Source organism: Ammodytes marinus (assembly GCF_949987685.1).
Source record: "Ammodytes marinus genome assembly, chromosome: 1".
In the NCBI taxonomy this organism is placed as follows: domain Eukaryota; kingdom Metazoa; phylum Chordata; class Actinopteri; order Uranoscopiformes; family Ammodytidae; genus Ammodytes; species Ammodytes marinus.
The window spans coordinates 21,604,510-21,620,920 of record NC_137230.1 but is presented as its reverse complement, the minus strand read 5'-3'; the positions used below and the strand labels follow the sequence as shown (position 1 = coordinate 21,620,920).

General features: G+C 41.2%; 1 protein-coding gene across 1 annotated transcript in view; it reads left to right on the top strand.

The window, feature by feature from the left end:
- Nucleotides 1–16,411, top strand: part of acsf3 (acyl-CoA synthetase family member 3) — a 43,289-nt gene that overhangs the window by 8,684 nt on the left and 18,194 nt on the right. Inside the window, exons 3-6 of the mRNA XM_080026572.1 lie at nucleotides 1,284–1,438; nucleotides 2,072–2,217; nucleotides 8,543–8,640; nucleotides 8,938–9,064. Coding sequence (XP_079882698.1) covers nucleotides 1,284–1,438; nucleotides 2,072–2,217; nucleotides 8,543–8,640; nucleotides 8,938–9,064 — 526 coding nt within the window. The remainder of the gene's footprint in view (nucleotides 1–1,283; nucleotides 1,439–2,071; nucleotides 2,218–8,542; nucleotides 8,641–8,937; nucleotides 9,065–16,411) is intronic.

Below are 16,411 nucleotides of genomic sequence, written 5' to 3'. Positions count from 1 at the left end.
TGTGTGTGTGTGTGTGTGTGTGTGTGCGTGTGTGACAGACTGCAGAGGCAGCGAAGCAGGAAATTACGAAATGGAGAGTGAGGGGTAAGTGAATGTGAGATAGGGAGCAAAGAGGAGAAGGAAAAATGACTGTAAGGTGTGTGTGGTCAGAGATGAAAGTAAATAAGGCAGAATGATAGAAGAAAAAGACGAAAGTATAGAAGACTGAGAGGGGAGGGGAGGGGAGACAGCTGGGGAGGAGCATTTTTCTCCCGGGGGGGGGGGGGGGGTGAGACGGGACTTGGGAGAAGCCATTGTTCACCTTCAATTAATTAATTCTGTCGTCCCATCCTCCCACCCTATACATAGCCAGAGTGTGTGTGTGTGTGTGTGTGTGTGTGTGTGAGAGAGATGAGGAGGTGGTGGAGTGGGCGGGGCTGGCGGGTGTGTAAGATGGCTTTGTCCTTGAACAAGTGAGTTTATGTGATTTTTGAAGAGTATTTTTTTATATGTACTTGCAGTTCACGATGTTTGTTTATGTCCATTAACGCCTGTGTGTGTGTTTGTGCGTGTTTAAGCACCACACTTGGTGCATTGGAGGACGTGAGCGGCTCCTTCTGTAACAGTCAAAAAGCACCTTTGTCAAAAGTAGCCAGTAGCACACACAGTCTTTTAACTGGCCGGCTCTGCCCTACAGCAGTCTGCTGTTTTCTTCCCTCTGACCTTTACAAATCTACAAAACTTTGTTTTTCTTTCTTTCTTCGGTCTCGTGTTGAAAGGTTTCAACCCTAATACTCTGCCATTCACTTCAAATAACAAGGAAAACATGTCACTTGCACAAGCACTAATGGAATGAATGTAGATGTAATAAGGTAGTTTGCATGAACCCGTCCATCAGAGACACTATACTACTTTTCCCCTTTCCTTATCCCCTCTCACTTCCTCCCTCTTCAGCTATACTGTATATTGTTCTTATTTATCTCTCTCTCGCTCCCTTCTCTATCATTCTCAATTCAAGGGGCTTTATTGTTATAAAAAACAAGAGTTAACATTGCCAAAGAAATTCAAATAATAAAATTAATCAATTCTAATTAAGAAAAATGTACTGACACAAGAGAATAGAAAAGTTGCTTTTATGAAAATGTACAGATATTTAGCATTGCAATTTCAAATGTACAACTTTAAACTAAACAAACAGCATGGCCTTTTTTTGGAGGGCAGGGTTATAATATATATTATATACAAAAAGAAAATGTTTTTAAATCTTTTTCTTTTCCCTCTATCTCTCTATCTCTCTGCCCCAGGTGTGGGAGATGCTGTTGAGCTCCAAGGCTCCTGTGGTTAATGTGTTCATGGCTGTGCCAACTATCTACTCTAAGCTGATCCAGTACTATGATCAGCACTTCACACAGCCTCATGTCAAGGACTTTGTCAAAGCGGTCTGCAAAGAGAGGATCAGGTACCAGCTGTGGGACCATGTATTTGTGGATACATATATGTGTGGGGCTGTATATATACTGTATATATATTTATATAGATTGGTGATATATTAAAAGAATACCAGAATAAATAAATGGCAAATTGGAAAACTATGGCAGATTTTGGACCTTCCAGAAAGAGCTCTCCACTGCCATCATCAAAACGTTGAATACGGCAATGTTTTAGAAAGAATGGTTTTAATCCCACCAACAGGGTAAGGTAGACTCTGTTAATATATTAGAATAGTGATTAAACATGTTTTCTTACAGAGGGCAGTTTTTGGCCCCTTGATATGTGTTAGTGCAATCTGCCCTTTTTCAGGGATAATATGATAAGACATTACCCTGATGTGATAATTGTGATTTGAACTACATCTTTTTCACATTCTTTGAGGTTATGTGTTTGCAATTGTTTTGATTTGTTGGTTGTGTAGTGCAAATATTTTTTCCAACAGTTTTTTAATGTTTTTTTTTTAAATGTTTTAATCAAAACATGTCAAAATATTCCCTGTTCATTTCCAGTCGAGATAAACTTAAAATGCCCATATCATAACCTTTGAATGTGTTATTTTGAGGCTGAAGTATCTTGCTCACATGAGGCCCTCTCCCTCCAGGCTGATGGTCTCGGGCTCGGCTGCTCTCCCTCTGCCCACTCTGCAGCGCTGGGAGGAGATCACAGGACACACACTGCTGGAGCGCTACGGCATGACGGAGATCGGCATGGCATTGTCCAACCCTCTCAAGGGCCCACGCACCCCAGGTAAAACACGTTTGACTGACAATACACTCACTTTAACAGCCAAACACACTTGTGCTTTTACACATTAAGGAAGACTATGTAACTAACAACTAACAACCAACATCTAACCCTATTGTTTGGAGGGGGGGAAATTAAATGATGATAAAAGTAAACTAAGGTCACACTAAGAAAAGTAACGTTTATGTAATGAGTTTTTTCTTTTAACTCAATCCCTCCGGTGGATAAAAATAATGTCATGCAACCTCAGGTGTCAGAACACTCACAGCACTAAGACGGCTGAAGGTCTTGGTTGTCTTCCAAGCCAACTGTTGAATTTAATGGCAGGGAGTTAAACCGTAACAACAGTTTTTCTCCTGATGAAAGCTGTTATCCAAGCTTAAAAACCCTTTTCATGACAAAACAAACCAAGGGCAACATTTCCCCATGTGCCCTGAACTGGTTTGAACACCCAATAAAGGTAATAGTATGTTATTATTATAAGCGAAGGTCTAGTGCAAGGCCATCACACTTGAGCCAGGTTACTAAAACTCTTTCTAAAAACAGACCGTGTCCGTGTCTGTCTCTAGTTGGCAAACGCTGGAACGAGGCTTTGAAATCATAAAAATGCAGCAGCATCAGTCAGGTGTCAGTCAAACTTCACTGACCGTGAGCGTTTTGAAGGTTGGCAGTCAGCCCCTCTGATGGATGAAGGTATGTGAATATGGACTTTAAATTCTAGTATGGTATTTGTAATCCACACTTAGGAAGAAATAAATCACATCAATGTTATCAGTTGTCTTGCTGTGTATTATTTATTAAACCGTACGTACATGTTAATCGCATTACTTTTCAGAATTTGCCAGTTTGTGATTATCTGTCAACAAACTATCACAATACATTTATAAATATACACTCAACAAAAATATAAACGCAACACTTTTGTTTTTGCTCCCATTTTTCATGAGATGGACTTAAAGATCTAAAATTCATTCCAGATACACAATTGTACCATTTCTCTCAAACATTGTTCACAAATCTGTCTAAATGTGTGATAGTGAGCACTTCTGCTTTGCTGAGATAATCCATCCCACCTCACAGGTGTGCCACATCAAGATGCTGATCTGACATCATGATTAGTGCACAGGTGTGCCTTAGACTGTCCACAATAAAAGGCCACCCTGAAATGTGCAGTTTTGTCTCACAGCAAAATGCCACAGATGCCACAAGCATTGAGGGAGCGTGCAATTGGCATGCTGACAGCAGGAATGTCAACCAGATCTGTTGCTCGTGCATTGAATGTTCATTTCTCCACCATAAGCCGTCTCCAGCAACTTCGCACAGCCATTGAAGAGGAGTGGACCAACATTCCACAGGCCACAATTGACAATCTGATAAACTCTATGCGAAGAAGATGTGTTGCACTGCATGAGGCAAATGGTGGTCACACCAGATACTGACTGGTTCTGAGTCCCCAGACCCCCAATAAAGCAAAAAAATGCACATTTCAGAGTGGCCTTTTATTGTGGACAGTCTAAGTTACACCTGTGCACTAATCATGATGGCAGATCAGCATCTTGATGTGGCACACCTGTGAGGTGGGATGGATTATCTCAGCAAAGCAGAAGTGCTCACTATCACACATTTAAACAGATTTGTGAACAATGTTTGAGAGAAATGGTACAATTGTGTATCTGGAATGAATTTTAGATCTTTAAGTCCATCTCATGAAAAATGGGAGCAAAAACAAAAGTGTTGCGTTTATATTTTTGTTGAGTGTATAATCAGTATGTAATTTGTCTTTTTCCGAATTTGAGGTTCATTGTGGTACAGTTTATAAAAGCACCTCCTACTAAGAGCAGTTTTTGATATATTTTCGAAGATTCTAAGATGTCCTGGACACATTTCTCGACAGAAGTTTTAGAAAAAAGGGTTTAAAAACCTCCGCTACAGGATTATTTCCCAGGATTACAAATGAAATGCCAGTGCAGTAATAACAGTGTGTTGAATTCAGCCAACTTTCCAGGATTCATTCTGCACTTTTTTACCAAGCTGTTGGTGTGACCACACACACTTACTAATCCTCCCGTATCTGTAAGATATAACTCTGATATTGTTCTGCTCAGCCCCCACCATCACCACCACCTCTAGTTCAGAGACTTCATGTGTTGTGTGTTGATCGTTGGCAGTTTACTCTGGTGTGATGTCAGATTAAAAACCCCACGATCCCAACCACACCTCCCTAACACGTGCAGAAAAACAACAGGCGAGGTCTGGAAATGAGGTCAGACTTCGTCGTGGCTGTTACTTTCTTTTCCCGTCTTACCCCCCTTCCTTTCTCCCTCTCTCCTCACCTTCCCCCCTCTCTTCCTGTTCTCCTGCCAATTACTTGTCTTTTACAGGTAAAGTTAATTAGCTTGCAAGTGGATTTGGTAATCCTCTGATTGCTGATGTTGTGTTGGGGTATTGTGTTTGTTTTGTTTGTCAGGTTATGTTCGGTGTGGACAGAGCGCGCTGCGTTTGATTCCTCTCTGGTGGTAATTGTGAAAGTGCTCTGTTGTTCTATTGATGTTTTCCGCCGCAGCCACAGAGAGACTTTTGTGGAAGACTTGTGTGTGTGTGTGTTTGTGGAAGACGTGTGTGTGTGTGTGTGTGTGTGTGTGTGTGTGTGCGCGCGCGTGTATGCGCGCATGTGTGTGTTACCGTGCAGGTACGAGCTCATGCCTGTTTGAGTTAGTGTGTTCCTCTCTTGTCTGTAAGTAGGTTAAAATGGATCAATAGCAACCATATAGGAAACACTCTCTGAAGAGAGGAGTGGAGTGGAGTCTGTCTCTCTCTCTCTTTTGCACACACTCCCTTTCTTTTCTTTCTTTTCTTTCTTTTCTCCGTCAACTAAGCAGCAGACTACTAAGCTCTTAACACAATTTATAGCAAATATATTAATAATTTAGGGGATCTAATTGGCCTGATTTTGTCTCGTACCGTACAGTTTTGGAGCATTCCAGATTAACAGCAGTGTGGCTTTTCTAGGTCATATTTCCATGGTTGAGATGTAAATATACACGATCATTCTTTGCATCTCATTATCTAACTCTGATGCCAATTTCATCTTTCTAATTACTTCCCCTCATCTTTTCCACCTGTTTTTTTTGTCTTTTTCCTGACCTAGAGAAGAAACACATTACTGCCCTCAGTCCATCTCCCCCCCGACATCATCCTGCGAAACCTCTGTCATTCGAAGCCCCATTCATAACCTGCCTGTACTCTTCAGAATGGCACTCAATCTTGTTGAATCATCGAGACCAGAACGCTACTAAGTCTCCAGAATTTTCTAAAGCTCCTGACGTTAAAGGGGGGAAAAAACAATGATAGAGGGGGGGGCGTAGAAGAGGAGATAGAGATTTCCTCAATTTGAACGGTAAATGGATTGTGGGGACTTTGTCATCAAAGGAGACAAGTCTGTTTTTGTCATTTTATAGATGACATCTCTGGACAGGTTGAAGAACTCAAGGGAAAGATTACTCATTCTACATCTCTTCACCTCCATCAGTGGAAAACACGAGGAGGCGCTGAGCGATTGCTTTTTATTAGGGTTTTGTAAAACAGGTTCATTTTAAAGGAGAATTCATTTTCTTTTCATAGCTTTGGCAATGCTTTCCGTTGCTGATGACATTATACACAACATGTTCATTTCTGAGATCCAGAAATGTGTCAACCTTGGGGCGCTCCGGTGGCGTAGTGGATAGAGCGCGTACCATATCGTCTCCGACCTTTGTTGCAGTGGTCGCGGGTTCAAATACGACCCGTGGACCTTTACTGCAGGTCATCCCCCCTCTCTCTCTGTCTCCCCATTTCAACTCTGTATTATCCAATAAAGCTTGAAAATGCCAAAAAATAATCTTTAAAAAAATTAATTTGTCAACCTTGCTAATAAGAAATCTGACGGGGCAAACACACAAGCTGTCTGATGATAAGACAGGTTTAAAACACAGAAGACCGTTTTTGGGAAGAAGACTGACCCTTGACCCAAAATCCAAGTCAAAAAGGTTTGGGGCGAAAAAAGCTTTCCAAAACTTATAGACGGATGTGACAAGCAGCTCTATACTAAGTTTCCTTGAGCAAGCCTTTAAATGTCATCCATCCTGACCCACTTTACAGTGAAGAAAAGGACACCAGAGCAACCTCGTGCTTTAGGTCTCAATTAACCTTGTTCCTACCATCTAGTACAGTCCAGGATGCAGCCATCATTTTGCCTTGGCTGGATTCAGCTTGTCTAACCTTCTGACTCGTGCTTATTTTTGGTATACCACTTGTCCACTGAGAAAACAGTCTCATAGGTTTGTGGTCAGTTGGTTTTCCGCGCTGGACTGAGTGCAGAGTGATGGACATTGCCAATCAGGACTGGAGTGGATGAGATCAATATGAAGTGAGGGAATCGCTCTCGAATCAAGACCTGACCTGCTCTTTATTGGGAGAGCAGCGGTCTGTGAAATGGCATAATAGCCTTAAGGCAGACACACACACACACACACATCCACGCTCACAAAAAGATCACTGAGACCTTCTGTGTGCATTTCCTGTTCACTCTTTGCTATGATAACAGTGGTCACACCTGCACAAAGATGGAGACCGAAGTGTCAGTAATTGTGATGTTTTTAATTTGCATCACATCTTTTACACATGTATTTATATATATATATATATATATAAATACATGACGCAAAAAGCTAATCTTCCAATCACATGGCCGCAACTCAATGCATTTAGGCATGTAGACGTGTTCAAGACAACATGATGAAGTTAAAACCGAGCATCAGAATGGGAATTTAAGCGACTTTTAACGTGGCATTGTTGATGGTGCAAGGCAGGATGGATCCATGCTTTCATGTTGTTTACGCCAAATTTCGACCCTACCATCTGACTTTCACAACTGAAATCGAGACTCATCAGACCAGGCAAGATTTTTCCAATCTTTTATTGTCCAATTTTGGTGTGCCTTTGCAAATTGTAGCCTGGTGGGGTCTTCTGCTGCTGTAGCCCATCTGCTTCAAAGTTGGTTGTTTTTTGCATTTTGAGATAGTATTCTGCATACCCTGGTTGTAACAAGTGGTTATTTGAGTTACTGTTGCCTTTCTATCATCTTGAACCAGCATGCCCATCTTTCTCTGACATCATCAAGGCATTTGCGTCCACACAAATGCCGCTCACTGGATATTTTTTTCTTTTTTGGGCCATTCTCTGTAAACCCTAGAGATGGTTGTGCATGAAAATCCCAGTAGATCAGCAGTTTCTGAAATACTCAGACCAGCCCTTCTGGCACCATCAACATTGCCATGTTCAAAGTCACTTAAACCCCCTTTCTTCCCGATTCTGATGCTCAGTTTTAACTTCAATAAGTTGTCCTTTCCAGGTCTACATGCCTAAATGCATTGAGTTGCTGTCATGTGATTGGCTGATACGTTACATGTGTTAACGAGAAATTTAACTGCTGTACCTAATAAAGTGGCTGGTGAGTGTATATATTTATATAATTATACACACACACGTGTATAATAGTTTTGCTTAATCATAACTGCAGCCCATGGTTCTGAAAAAGTATTTTTGACATTCAGTTTTCTCTTTGTATTTCATCATTTGTCAGCTCACTTAGTATGCAACTGTGCTGTGATAAAAGGCCTTGTCAAGCACTCAGCAGTAGTCAGGTATGAGTGACGGAATTTTAACTGTACAGTCGATGTTTCTTTTTTTCACAAACAGTTTAAAACATGTGCAAATGCATAGACTGTTATTAAATTGGATGGTTAGAGGTGTGTGGCTGTTTTGGGTGAACTTATTGCCATGTATGCTGCAGTTTATTGTCATTTTGAGAAGGCTTTGTCAATACTGTTGATTGATTGCAATAGTGTATTTCTGGCCTGGCTTGTGTTTTCTTAATACAAATGCCCCCCCCCAAAAAAAAAAAATAAATAAACACAGTTATCTTGTTTGGAGTTTACTCGATGTTGAGGAAAATGGCTGCATCAGACTCGGGCCACAAAAATCCCCATTCCTGTCCAAGTAAGCTGACTGGTGACTGAGACGAATGGCTTTCAGTTTAGTGTTTCACAAGCTCAGCAAACCATTTAGTGTCCAGTTATGCCCTGCAGACAGAGGTTAATGCCATCTTGGAAGTGAGCACTTCCACTTTGGTGGAATGCCTGCACTAAAAGTTGATGACGATCACTCCATCAGTTATTGCCCATATAAGTGTTCGACTTTTATATATATATATTTTTTTTAATATCGCATCTTTCTTTCTATGGGCTATATTCCCTTTGCACTCATGGTGTTTCGTGTGTGTTTCTGGCAGGGGCTGTAGGGTTGCCACTTCCCAGCGTTGAAGTTCGGATCGTCATGAGTAACACAACCAACACCACGATAGTGGAGGGCAATCACAGAGAAACTCAGGTAATCAATTAATGAATATATTATATTGGTTTTTCTGACAGTGGATCAATAACAGATATTGTAAAGAAGTAGTGTACAAACATATCAAACAGGAGTCTTATTTCTTTCTCGAAATACAGTTGGGTTTTTTTCATAACCCTATACATGTTAGATTAAGTTTATCAAGTGTTGTCTGGCTGTTGTCGGCCAGCACATAGGCAAGTGGATAGTCGATAATGCGTTATTGTGGCAAATCTAAAATGCATTCAACTTTTCTAACTGTCCATCACGGTCCGTTCTTCTCTGAATATATTGCAGGTGCGTCCAGGTCTGGAGGGGAAAGAAGGAGAGCTCCTAGTTCGGGGTCCGTCTGTCTTTAAGGAGTACTGGAACAAACCCCAAGCGACCAGAGAGTCTTTCACTGATGACGGCTGGTTCAAAACAGGTACCAAACCCTCCTCTCCTTTCCCCCCTTTTCAAATAACTCACACTTCAGTGCTTATACATGCACGCACACACATTCCCTCAGAGGGAGCGAATTCTGCCACTAATTGCATGTACATGAGTTGTCCTGTCAGAGGGATTCACAGAAGGAGGAAAGATGTCAAAAGATATTTTTTTTCTCTGCTGCAAACTGCACTTTAAAAGCTTGATTTGAAACACTTAAAAACCAGAGTCCAGTCCAGAAAGCGCATGCGCGCGCACACACGCACACACATACTCACAAAGTGTGTGTGTGTGTGTTTTGGGGGACTATGAGGGAGTGATAAATGGACTATGTGTGTTTTTGGTGCTGCAGGGCATTTTTCCTCCTAAGTGGTTGTGACTGCTCTGGGTCTTGAGAAACTAAGTATTGCTCTCTCGCTGTTCCACTTCCTTGCTCTCTCCTTCTTTTTTTAGTGTGTGTGTGCGTGTGCGTGTGCAATTCCCTTTTTTCCTTCCCCAAAAAGTACATCTGCCTTACTGCAAGGCTATCAGGAGACAGGCATTAAGTAGGCTTGGGGGGGGGGGGTATTGGGGCTTTTAATTGTCATGTAGACAACAGGAGATAAGACTGGAAGCAAAAGAGTGGGGAAGAAGCTGAACATATTGAGCTTGGAGATGTGATGGCGGAAGGGTTAGAAAAAGAGTCCACTACAAAGGGTGGCGTGAAAGGCCCAGAGAGAGAGAGAGAGAGTGGGGACAGACAAGGTAAGGATGGGGGCCAGTTGTGGTAGTGGTTGCAGCTGATGGTTGGAGGGGGAAAAGAGAATGAACGAGTGATGGAGAGCGAGGCAGGGCGAGGCAGTGGGAGAGCAGGGCAGAGTGTGTTTAATTGGCTTTGCAGGCTGGAAGGACAGAGATCCAGAGCACAGCATGCCGCTGTCACACTCCATTACAGCCACCGGCCACATAATGAGAGCCCGTGCAATCAGCTCCCCACAGACCGGTCCCTCAAGCAACCCACACACACACACACACACACACACACACACACACACACACCCACCCACCCACCCACCCACCCAGTGGACTAGGCTATAGGCTATCAAACATTTCCCTTGCCCAACCACCTGCCTGTGTTCCCTAATGCCAGCCATTCATGATACCAGAAGTTCTGCTTATTACTTGCTAAGACAATGTTAGGTGGCAGTTAAAACACTTTCAAAGCACAACTCTCATTGATGTATCATTAGTCCAAATAATGAACTGATGAGTTTGAGAGTCTGGTTCTTGAAAGCTTAAAGGTTTATGTAAGGACTAAAGTGATATAGGATTGGTTTTCAGTTCTTGTGGAGTACTACTCTATATGTGGGAGGGTGGGTTGTATGAAGCCTTTTGTGGCTCTAATGTCACTTGAGTTAGTGTCAGTTGGGTCTGAAAATGAATGAAAAAAAAACTGGGGTTCTGGAGTTCGAAAGATGTGCGCTTTACAGCGGCATGAGGCTTCTTTAAGGCTACTTAAACCGCTAGCATAACCCCAAATCACGTAACCTCTGTGGTCTCGTTGCATTTTGGGTAACGTAGGCTTCAGGTTTTCACAAGGAAGAAGAATATGTGCAATAGAACAGCTGATGTCTTTCTGTTGCATCAGTCTTTTGTTTTTAGGCACCATTCATCACAAGTCTGACAGTGCCATGGCAAATCAGTGAAGAAATCTCTTAAGAAGTCAATAAAAAGTGTCAAAGGTCATTTTGGTAGGAGACGCTCAATCCTTGAGCTTGAGATGCAGTGCTGTGCGGTGAGCACAGCCTGAACATTTTGTTTTGTAGAAGATAGATAATATATTCATCTCTTTAAAGAATGGATTTGGGGAGTCTTGTCATTGATGACACAGGCAACCAGCAGAGACTCCAGAATGTAACTTGTTTCCAGAGGGAAATAGTTAGAGCAAAAGCTGGTGGTAGGGGTATTTTTGAGCTTTGGACTGAAGCTGGCTTTACTTTTTTATCTTCATGCTAATCTAATCGACTTTGGTAACTCTGCACTAACTCTGCAGCAAAAAAAGCGATTACAGTATGTTGTGAACATGTTGATCTTTTGTTTTACTGTACAAAGTTAGCAGATCGTCATGGGTATTATGGTATTTAGAGAAAATGATTACCAAACCAAAAGAAAAGAAAAAACACAATATAGTATTGGAAACAGAGTTGTAGTAATATTAACTCATGGTAACATAACATGAAGCTGTGGTATTGCTAAAATATCCTGTGTGTTTTTTTTGTAGAACATTGAAAATGTGCTCATGTGGACGGATAACTCCCACCCATGTTACTCTTGTCCCCACACACACACACACACACACACACACACACACACACACACACACACAAGCCCGCCGTGTCCACACCAACCCTTTCAGTGGGCGAAGTGTCAGAGAGTCCTTGCACTTACCAACTCCTTAGCTTCCTGCCTCCCCTCTCATGCTCTTACCCTTTTTACCCTCACACCTGCTCCCTGTTTCACACTGCAGCTTCTCTCTCTATAACACTGTCTCATCCTCACACTCCGTCTCTGACTCGCTAACTCTCTTGGCTGATCTATTGCCGCCTTCCCACACAGCTTTCTTGATCCCACTTTTTCTACATCCTCCAGGATTTTGACCTTTGGGTCAGGCAGGAGAAATAAAAAGTGTTATGATACACACATACATCATACCTTGACCACAGTAAAGTGTTTAATGGAATTTTCCGAACTTTAACCCCAAATTGTTCCTCTTTTACTCCCAGTTTACAGTTCTCCATCAGTTCAGTTGAAACTGAAATGCCCGACGGTGACAGGGATAAATGAGGTTGTTTGAATTTAACGTAATTGAATTGAATAGTTCTAGCAGTGAGGGAGTCAGGATTTATCTAAGAAAAAAGTTAAAAGTTAAATAATGGCTCTTTAGGCTCAAGATCTACTGTATGCAAATTTGAGGTACAACAGAAGTAATGTTTGGCAGTTAAAATACTATAAGTTTATTATATTTCTTTCTTTCTTTCAACAAGTTGGGATGCCATGATTGGTTCCATATGTATGGATTGTTTTTTATCAATGCACAAAATAACCACAATATATCTGTGGGGTTTCGACCAATACCAGTGCCTCAAACAATACATCTTTGATGAATGTATATAGTAATACCATACCATTCAAGTTTCCATTCAGATGTAGCATACATTTGACCAGAATTCCCATTAAATCTTCAAAATAAAATGCAAATAAATAAAGGTTTCCATCTACTACCGTTATGCAAATATAAGTCATATCAAGATAAATATTGCTTATTCTCCAGACAATGAAGAAGAGGCTGTATCAAGATGATGTTGTTTAAAGAACAAGAGTCAAACAAAAAACAAACAATGTGAAAAATGTGATTAAAATAGGGCATTTATGTTTGTTATTATGCATTCATTTGATGAAGTTTACAGGCTACTCATTGATCCAAACACATCGGATGTTTTTGTAGGACAGTTTTTAGTCTCCTCAGCTTCAGTAGACACTTTTATGCACAGACTCAAAATAAGCATAAAAACAGGTGGATGGAAAATGTACTTAGTGTTATAGAAAGCCATGTTTCCACTCTGTTATTCAGAGCTAGATTAAATGAAGCACCTGAGACCATTGTGCACAAATATATCTTTTTTTAAAGGACTAAAATCTGTTGCAGTTGAAAAAGTCTTAACCTTTCTAAACCTCTCTGTATGCCTGCTGTTTGTGTGGCTGACACTGAGTGGAAGGTAGAAAATAAGAAGAAAATAAAAGTGAAACGGGGGAGACTGACAGGCCGATAGAAAAGAGGAAGAAAAGGGTAGAGACGGCCAAAGAAAAGTGGAGAAGAAGGAGCGTGAGAGTTAAGATCAATAAGTTCTTCAGCTGTCTAGAGGTGTCTTCTCTGGTGCGAGCGGGCGCTGCGTAGCATGACTGGCAGCTCTATGGGGAAGCTGTCACCTTCTCCTGAGTGCTCTCTCTTTCCACTCATCTTCACAAGCAACTCCGAGCGCATTGATCCCTTCTTCTTGCCTTTCTTTTTGTGTTAGTTTTACACTAGAGTCTGTCGGCTTCAGTTGACAAGACCGCAAAGGCTTTTGCTGTTGGTGTTTGATGTACGCATGTAAATAAAACAACAACAAAGGTGAGAAAATATAGAGAGAGAGATAAGGTGAAGGTTTGTGCTAAGAATTTGCGTTGAGTTTTCGCCTATTAACCAAGAAGAGAGCCCAGTGCTCTTCCTGGAATGGTTTATGATGTTCTGAAAAAAACATAAATAAATGAATGAATACATAAATTAATAAATACTTTTAGGTAGCTTGGGCATTAGCAATTTTTTATTTTTTTCTAATTTTGCATTTCAGGGATGAATAATGGAGGCATGATTGTGTCAGGCAGTGTAGAGGAGGCTGCGTTCGGGGGCTGAATATTAACCTTGTCGTTATCTGTTGTTTAATTATTTATTTGTTTGGAGAGACTCTGGAATCAGGGGTTGAAAAGTTAACAAGGGGGGTTAAATCTTATTGTAGCTTAACCATTTCCACCGATATTTTCAGATGCACTTGCCACGCTAAAAATACAATGTGTGTTGCTGCAAAGGTTTCTTTTCAAGCATTATACTCTCCAGCGGATAAAATACTTGGATATTGGTGTGTGTGTGTGTGTGTCTGTGTGTGGGATGTAACTCCAGCTTTAAAGGTGAGCTTTGGGTCTGCAGGGTGAATTCTCCACAGACAGACAGACAGAAGTGTGCCTCATATCCTGCAGAGCCATCACTAGTCATTTGTGATTGGCTCTTTTTGCTCCCAGCTGTGCTCGCCTCTTCCCTGCCTCCATCCCTCTCTCTGTGTTCCCAATGTCACATTTCACCCCAGGTCACGTTGTGTCCTGCTGACTCCGATCTCTTGAGCTCCCTGTGCCAGTCACCACCAACATGCCAACCCCTCCAACATGCCAACCCCTCCCACCACTTTGTTCTTCGGGACCAACACTCCCCGTAACATTATCAGTCATGGTGTCAAAACACGCTCGTCCTGGTTTTGTTAACACCAGTTGCAGGCAAATGTAGTTTAACACTACTTCATGCGAGCAACTAAATTCAAGGAGTTGAAGTTTAGCTGCCATTGTTATTTTTCTGTTTGTTAAAAAAAGACAATTTTGCATTCATCTATTCTGGTGGGGAAAAAAAGCTAATACAAAAGACTGTAGTTTAACAAAAAAGTACCAAAACTTATCTGAGTTTTGAAATCTGCTTTGCTCCGTGCTCTGGCTTTATAATCGACTTGTGTTTACTGGAGAGTCGACGTGTTTGGCGGCTGACTATCAGATTTATGTGATTCAGTGCAGTGACGGAGCATGTAAACTGCAGTTAAGTAGTTCGCTTGATGAACATGGCAGATCTGAGACAGACATCAATCCTCGAGTTCGGCTTGTTATCTGCTGGTGGAGAGAGCAACCCGGCAAGGACTATAATCAGTAACATTAACATAAAGCAATTCAAGCTGCTTTAATTGCATAATATTAAACAAATTAGATCACTCATCCAAGTGCAAAGTGCTTTCTTGTACAATATTAATTGCCAAAAAAAAGGAGCTGTGACAAAAGTTAAGGATGATAAATAATGTCAGAGCTGAGATTTCACTGCTCCGCTGTCTGTTATTTATCCTCATTAACTCTTCCATCTCGTCGTTGGGGCTTTAATGTGGAACATTAATATTCATATGCTGTGTGTTTACAGTCAGTCTGAGGAGAGGCACATGACTCACATTTAGGCCTCACTCATCTTTGTTCAGATAAGGCTGTCTCTCCTCTCCACAGTAATGGAGGGCACTCGGCTTTAACCTCAACGGGTGACAGTTTGAGGTTCTGCCGAAATGTGTGTGAAAGACTGCAACTCTACTCTTACCTGATCACATAGGGGGAAGCATCTTATCACCAGGCTCATTATAAGCACTTGAGTGGTGCTAATGCAGAGAAATGTATGAATGCAACACGGTTGTCAAATTGTATCTTGAATTGTTCATGAGATTTGGTGGATGATAGGTAAGCTTTTTTTCAATGATTTAGTGGTTTTTAAAACGTTTATATCGCCATGTAAAGGTGTAAGCAGAGAAGGATATACAGGGAACTACAGCATAGCTTGAGGGCATTAATTCTTAATTTAAAAGTGTTATGTATTGCCTACTCAGCTTATGCAGCTGCCACGAGAACTGCAACTGATAAATGTGAAGTTTAAAGAAGTTTACATATGCTTTATTTTCGTATGGCAATTTCTCTGAATTGTTTACGACTTTGACCAGTAAAACCCTTAAGACATTGTATTTAATGTTTTGTCAACCTGACTTCTTCAGTTTCTAGTGTAGCTATGGCAACAGCAGCTTGACACACAAGTGAACTTCACCCTCAACAGATCAACAGACTGTTTTGCAGTCAATAAGGAATTTCCCAAACGATCAAATGCTATGAAAAGAAAACCGGAGTTATCGAGGATTTTGCAAAACAGTAAGACATGACAGAACTCAATTCATCCCCCAAATCATATTTGTGTGAAAGAGGCTCAGAATAAGAAAAGTATTCCTCTGCTTTGTTAAATGAGATGATGATTATGACCGAACAGTTTAGACATCTTCATTTTTGCAAATTACTTTTTATATGTATATGTAGTTATGATGGGCATCATATGACATGACATATTGGTTTCCAAGGGAGACGTGTATTTTTACATTGTAGTATCCCACATTTCTAAAGGAGGCTTTATCTTTAACCGCCCACCTGAGTGCCTGGATTCTTTTGTTTTGTTCAGTTTTGTTCAGTTTTTTTTATAGCCATTGGATGAAATGTGTTTTCTTCTCTCTTGAAACCATTGCGGCCTGAGTTTAAGTGTGCAGTGAGTCAAAGCCAGAACAAGAACATAACGTGAATGTGGACGTTTTTTATTTTATCACTCAAAGTGTACTTTACAGAAGTCTACATGCCAGCCACATCTCCAGGGTCGAGTGGGGTGTGCACACAAAAACAAGTACATGGCACTTAGATCAAGGTCGAACTCCGATCCCATTCAATTTCAAACACTCACAACAGTTATTTCTGTATATTTTAGTAACAGCAGAAATCTGTTATTGGGCCGAAAGGTCCTGAGAAACTAATGGATGAACTCTCGCAGCGATGCCAGTGGCAGGCAGGCTGAAGTGTGTTTTTGATTGTTGGCCTTTGTCATATGTCACACTCTGCCCCTTTCTTTTAGCAATTTGTATCTAAGCAATCATGTACAGACTACGTGTGGGTCTGTGTGATTCTTTTGACAGAGGTCTCTACAATTACATGTATCCAAATGTTAAGT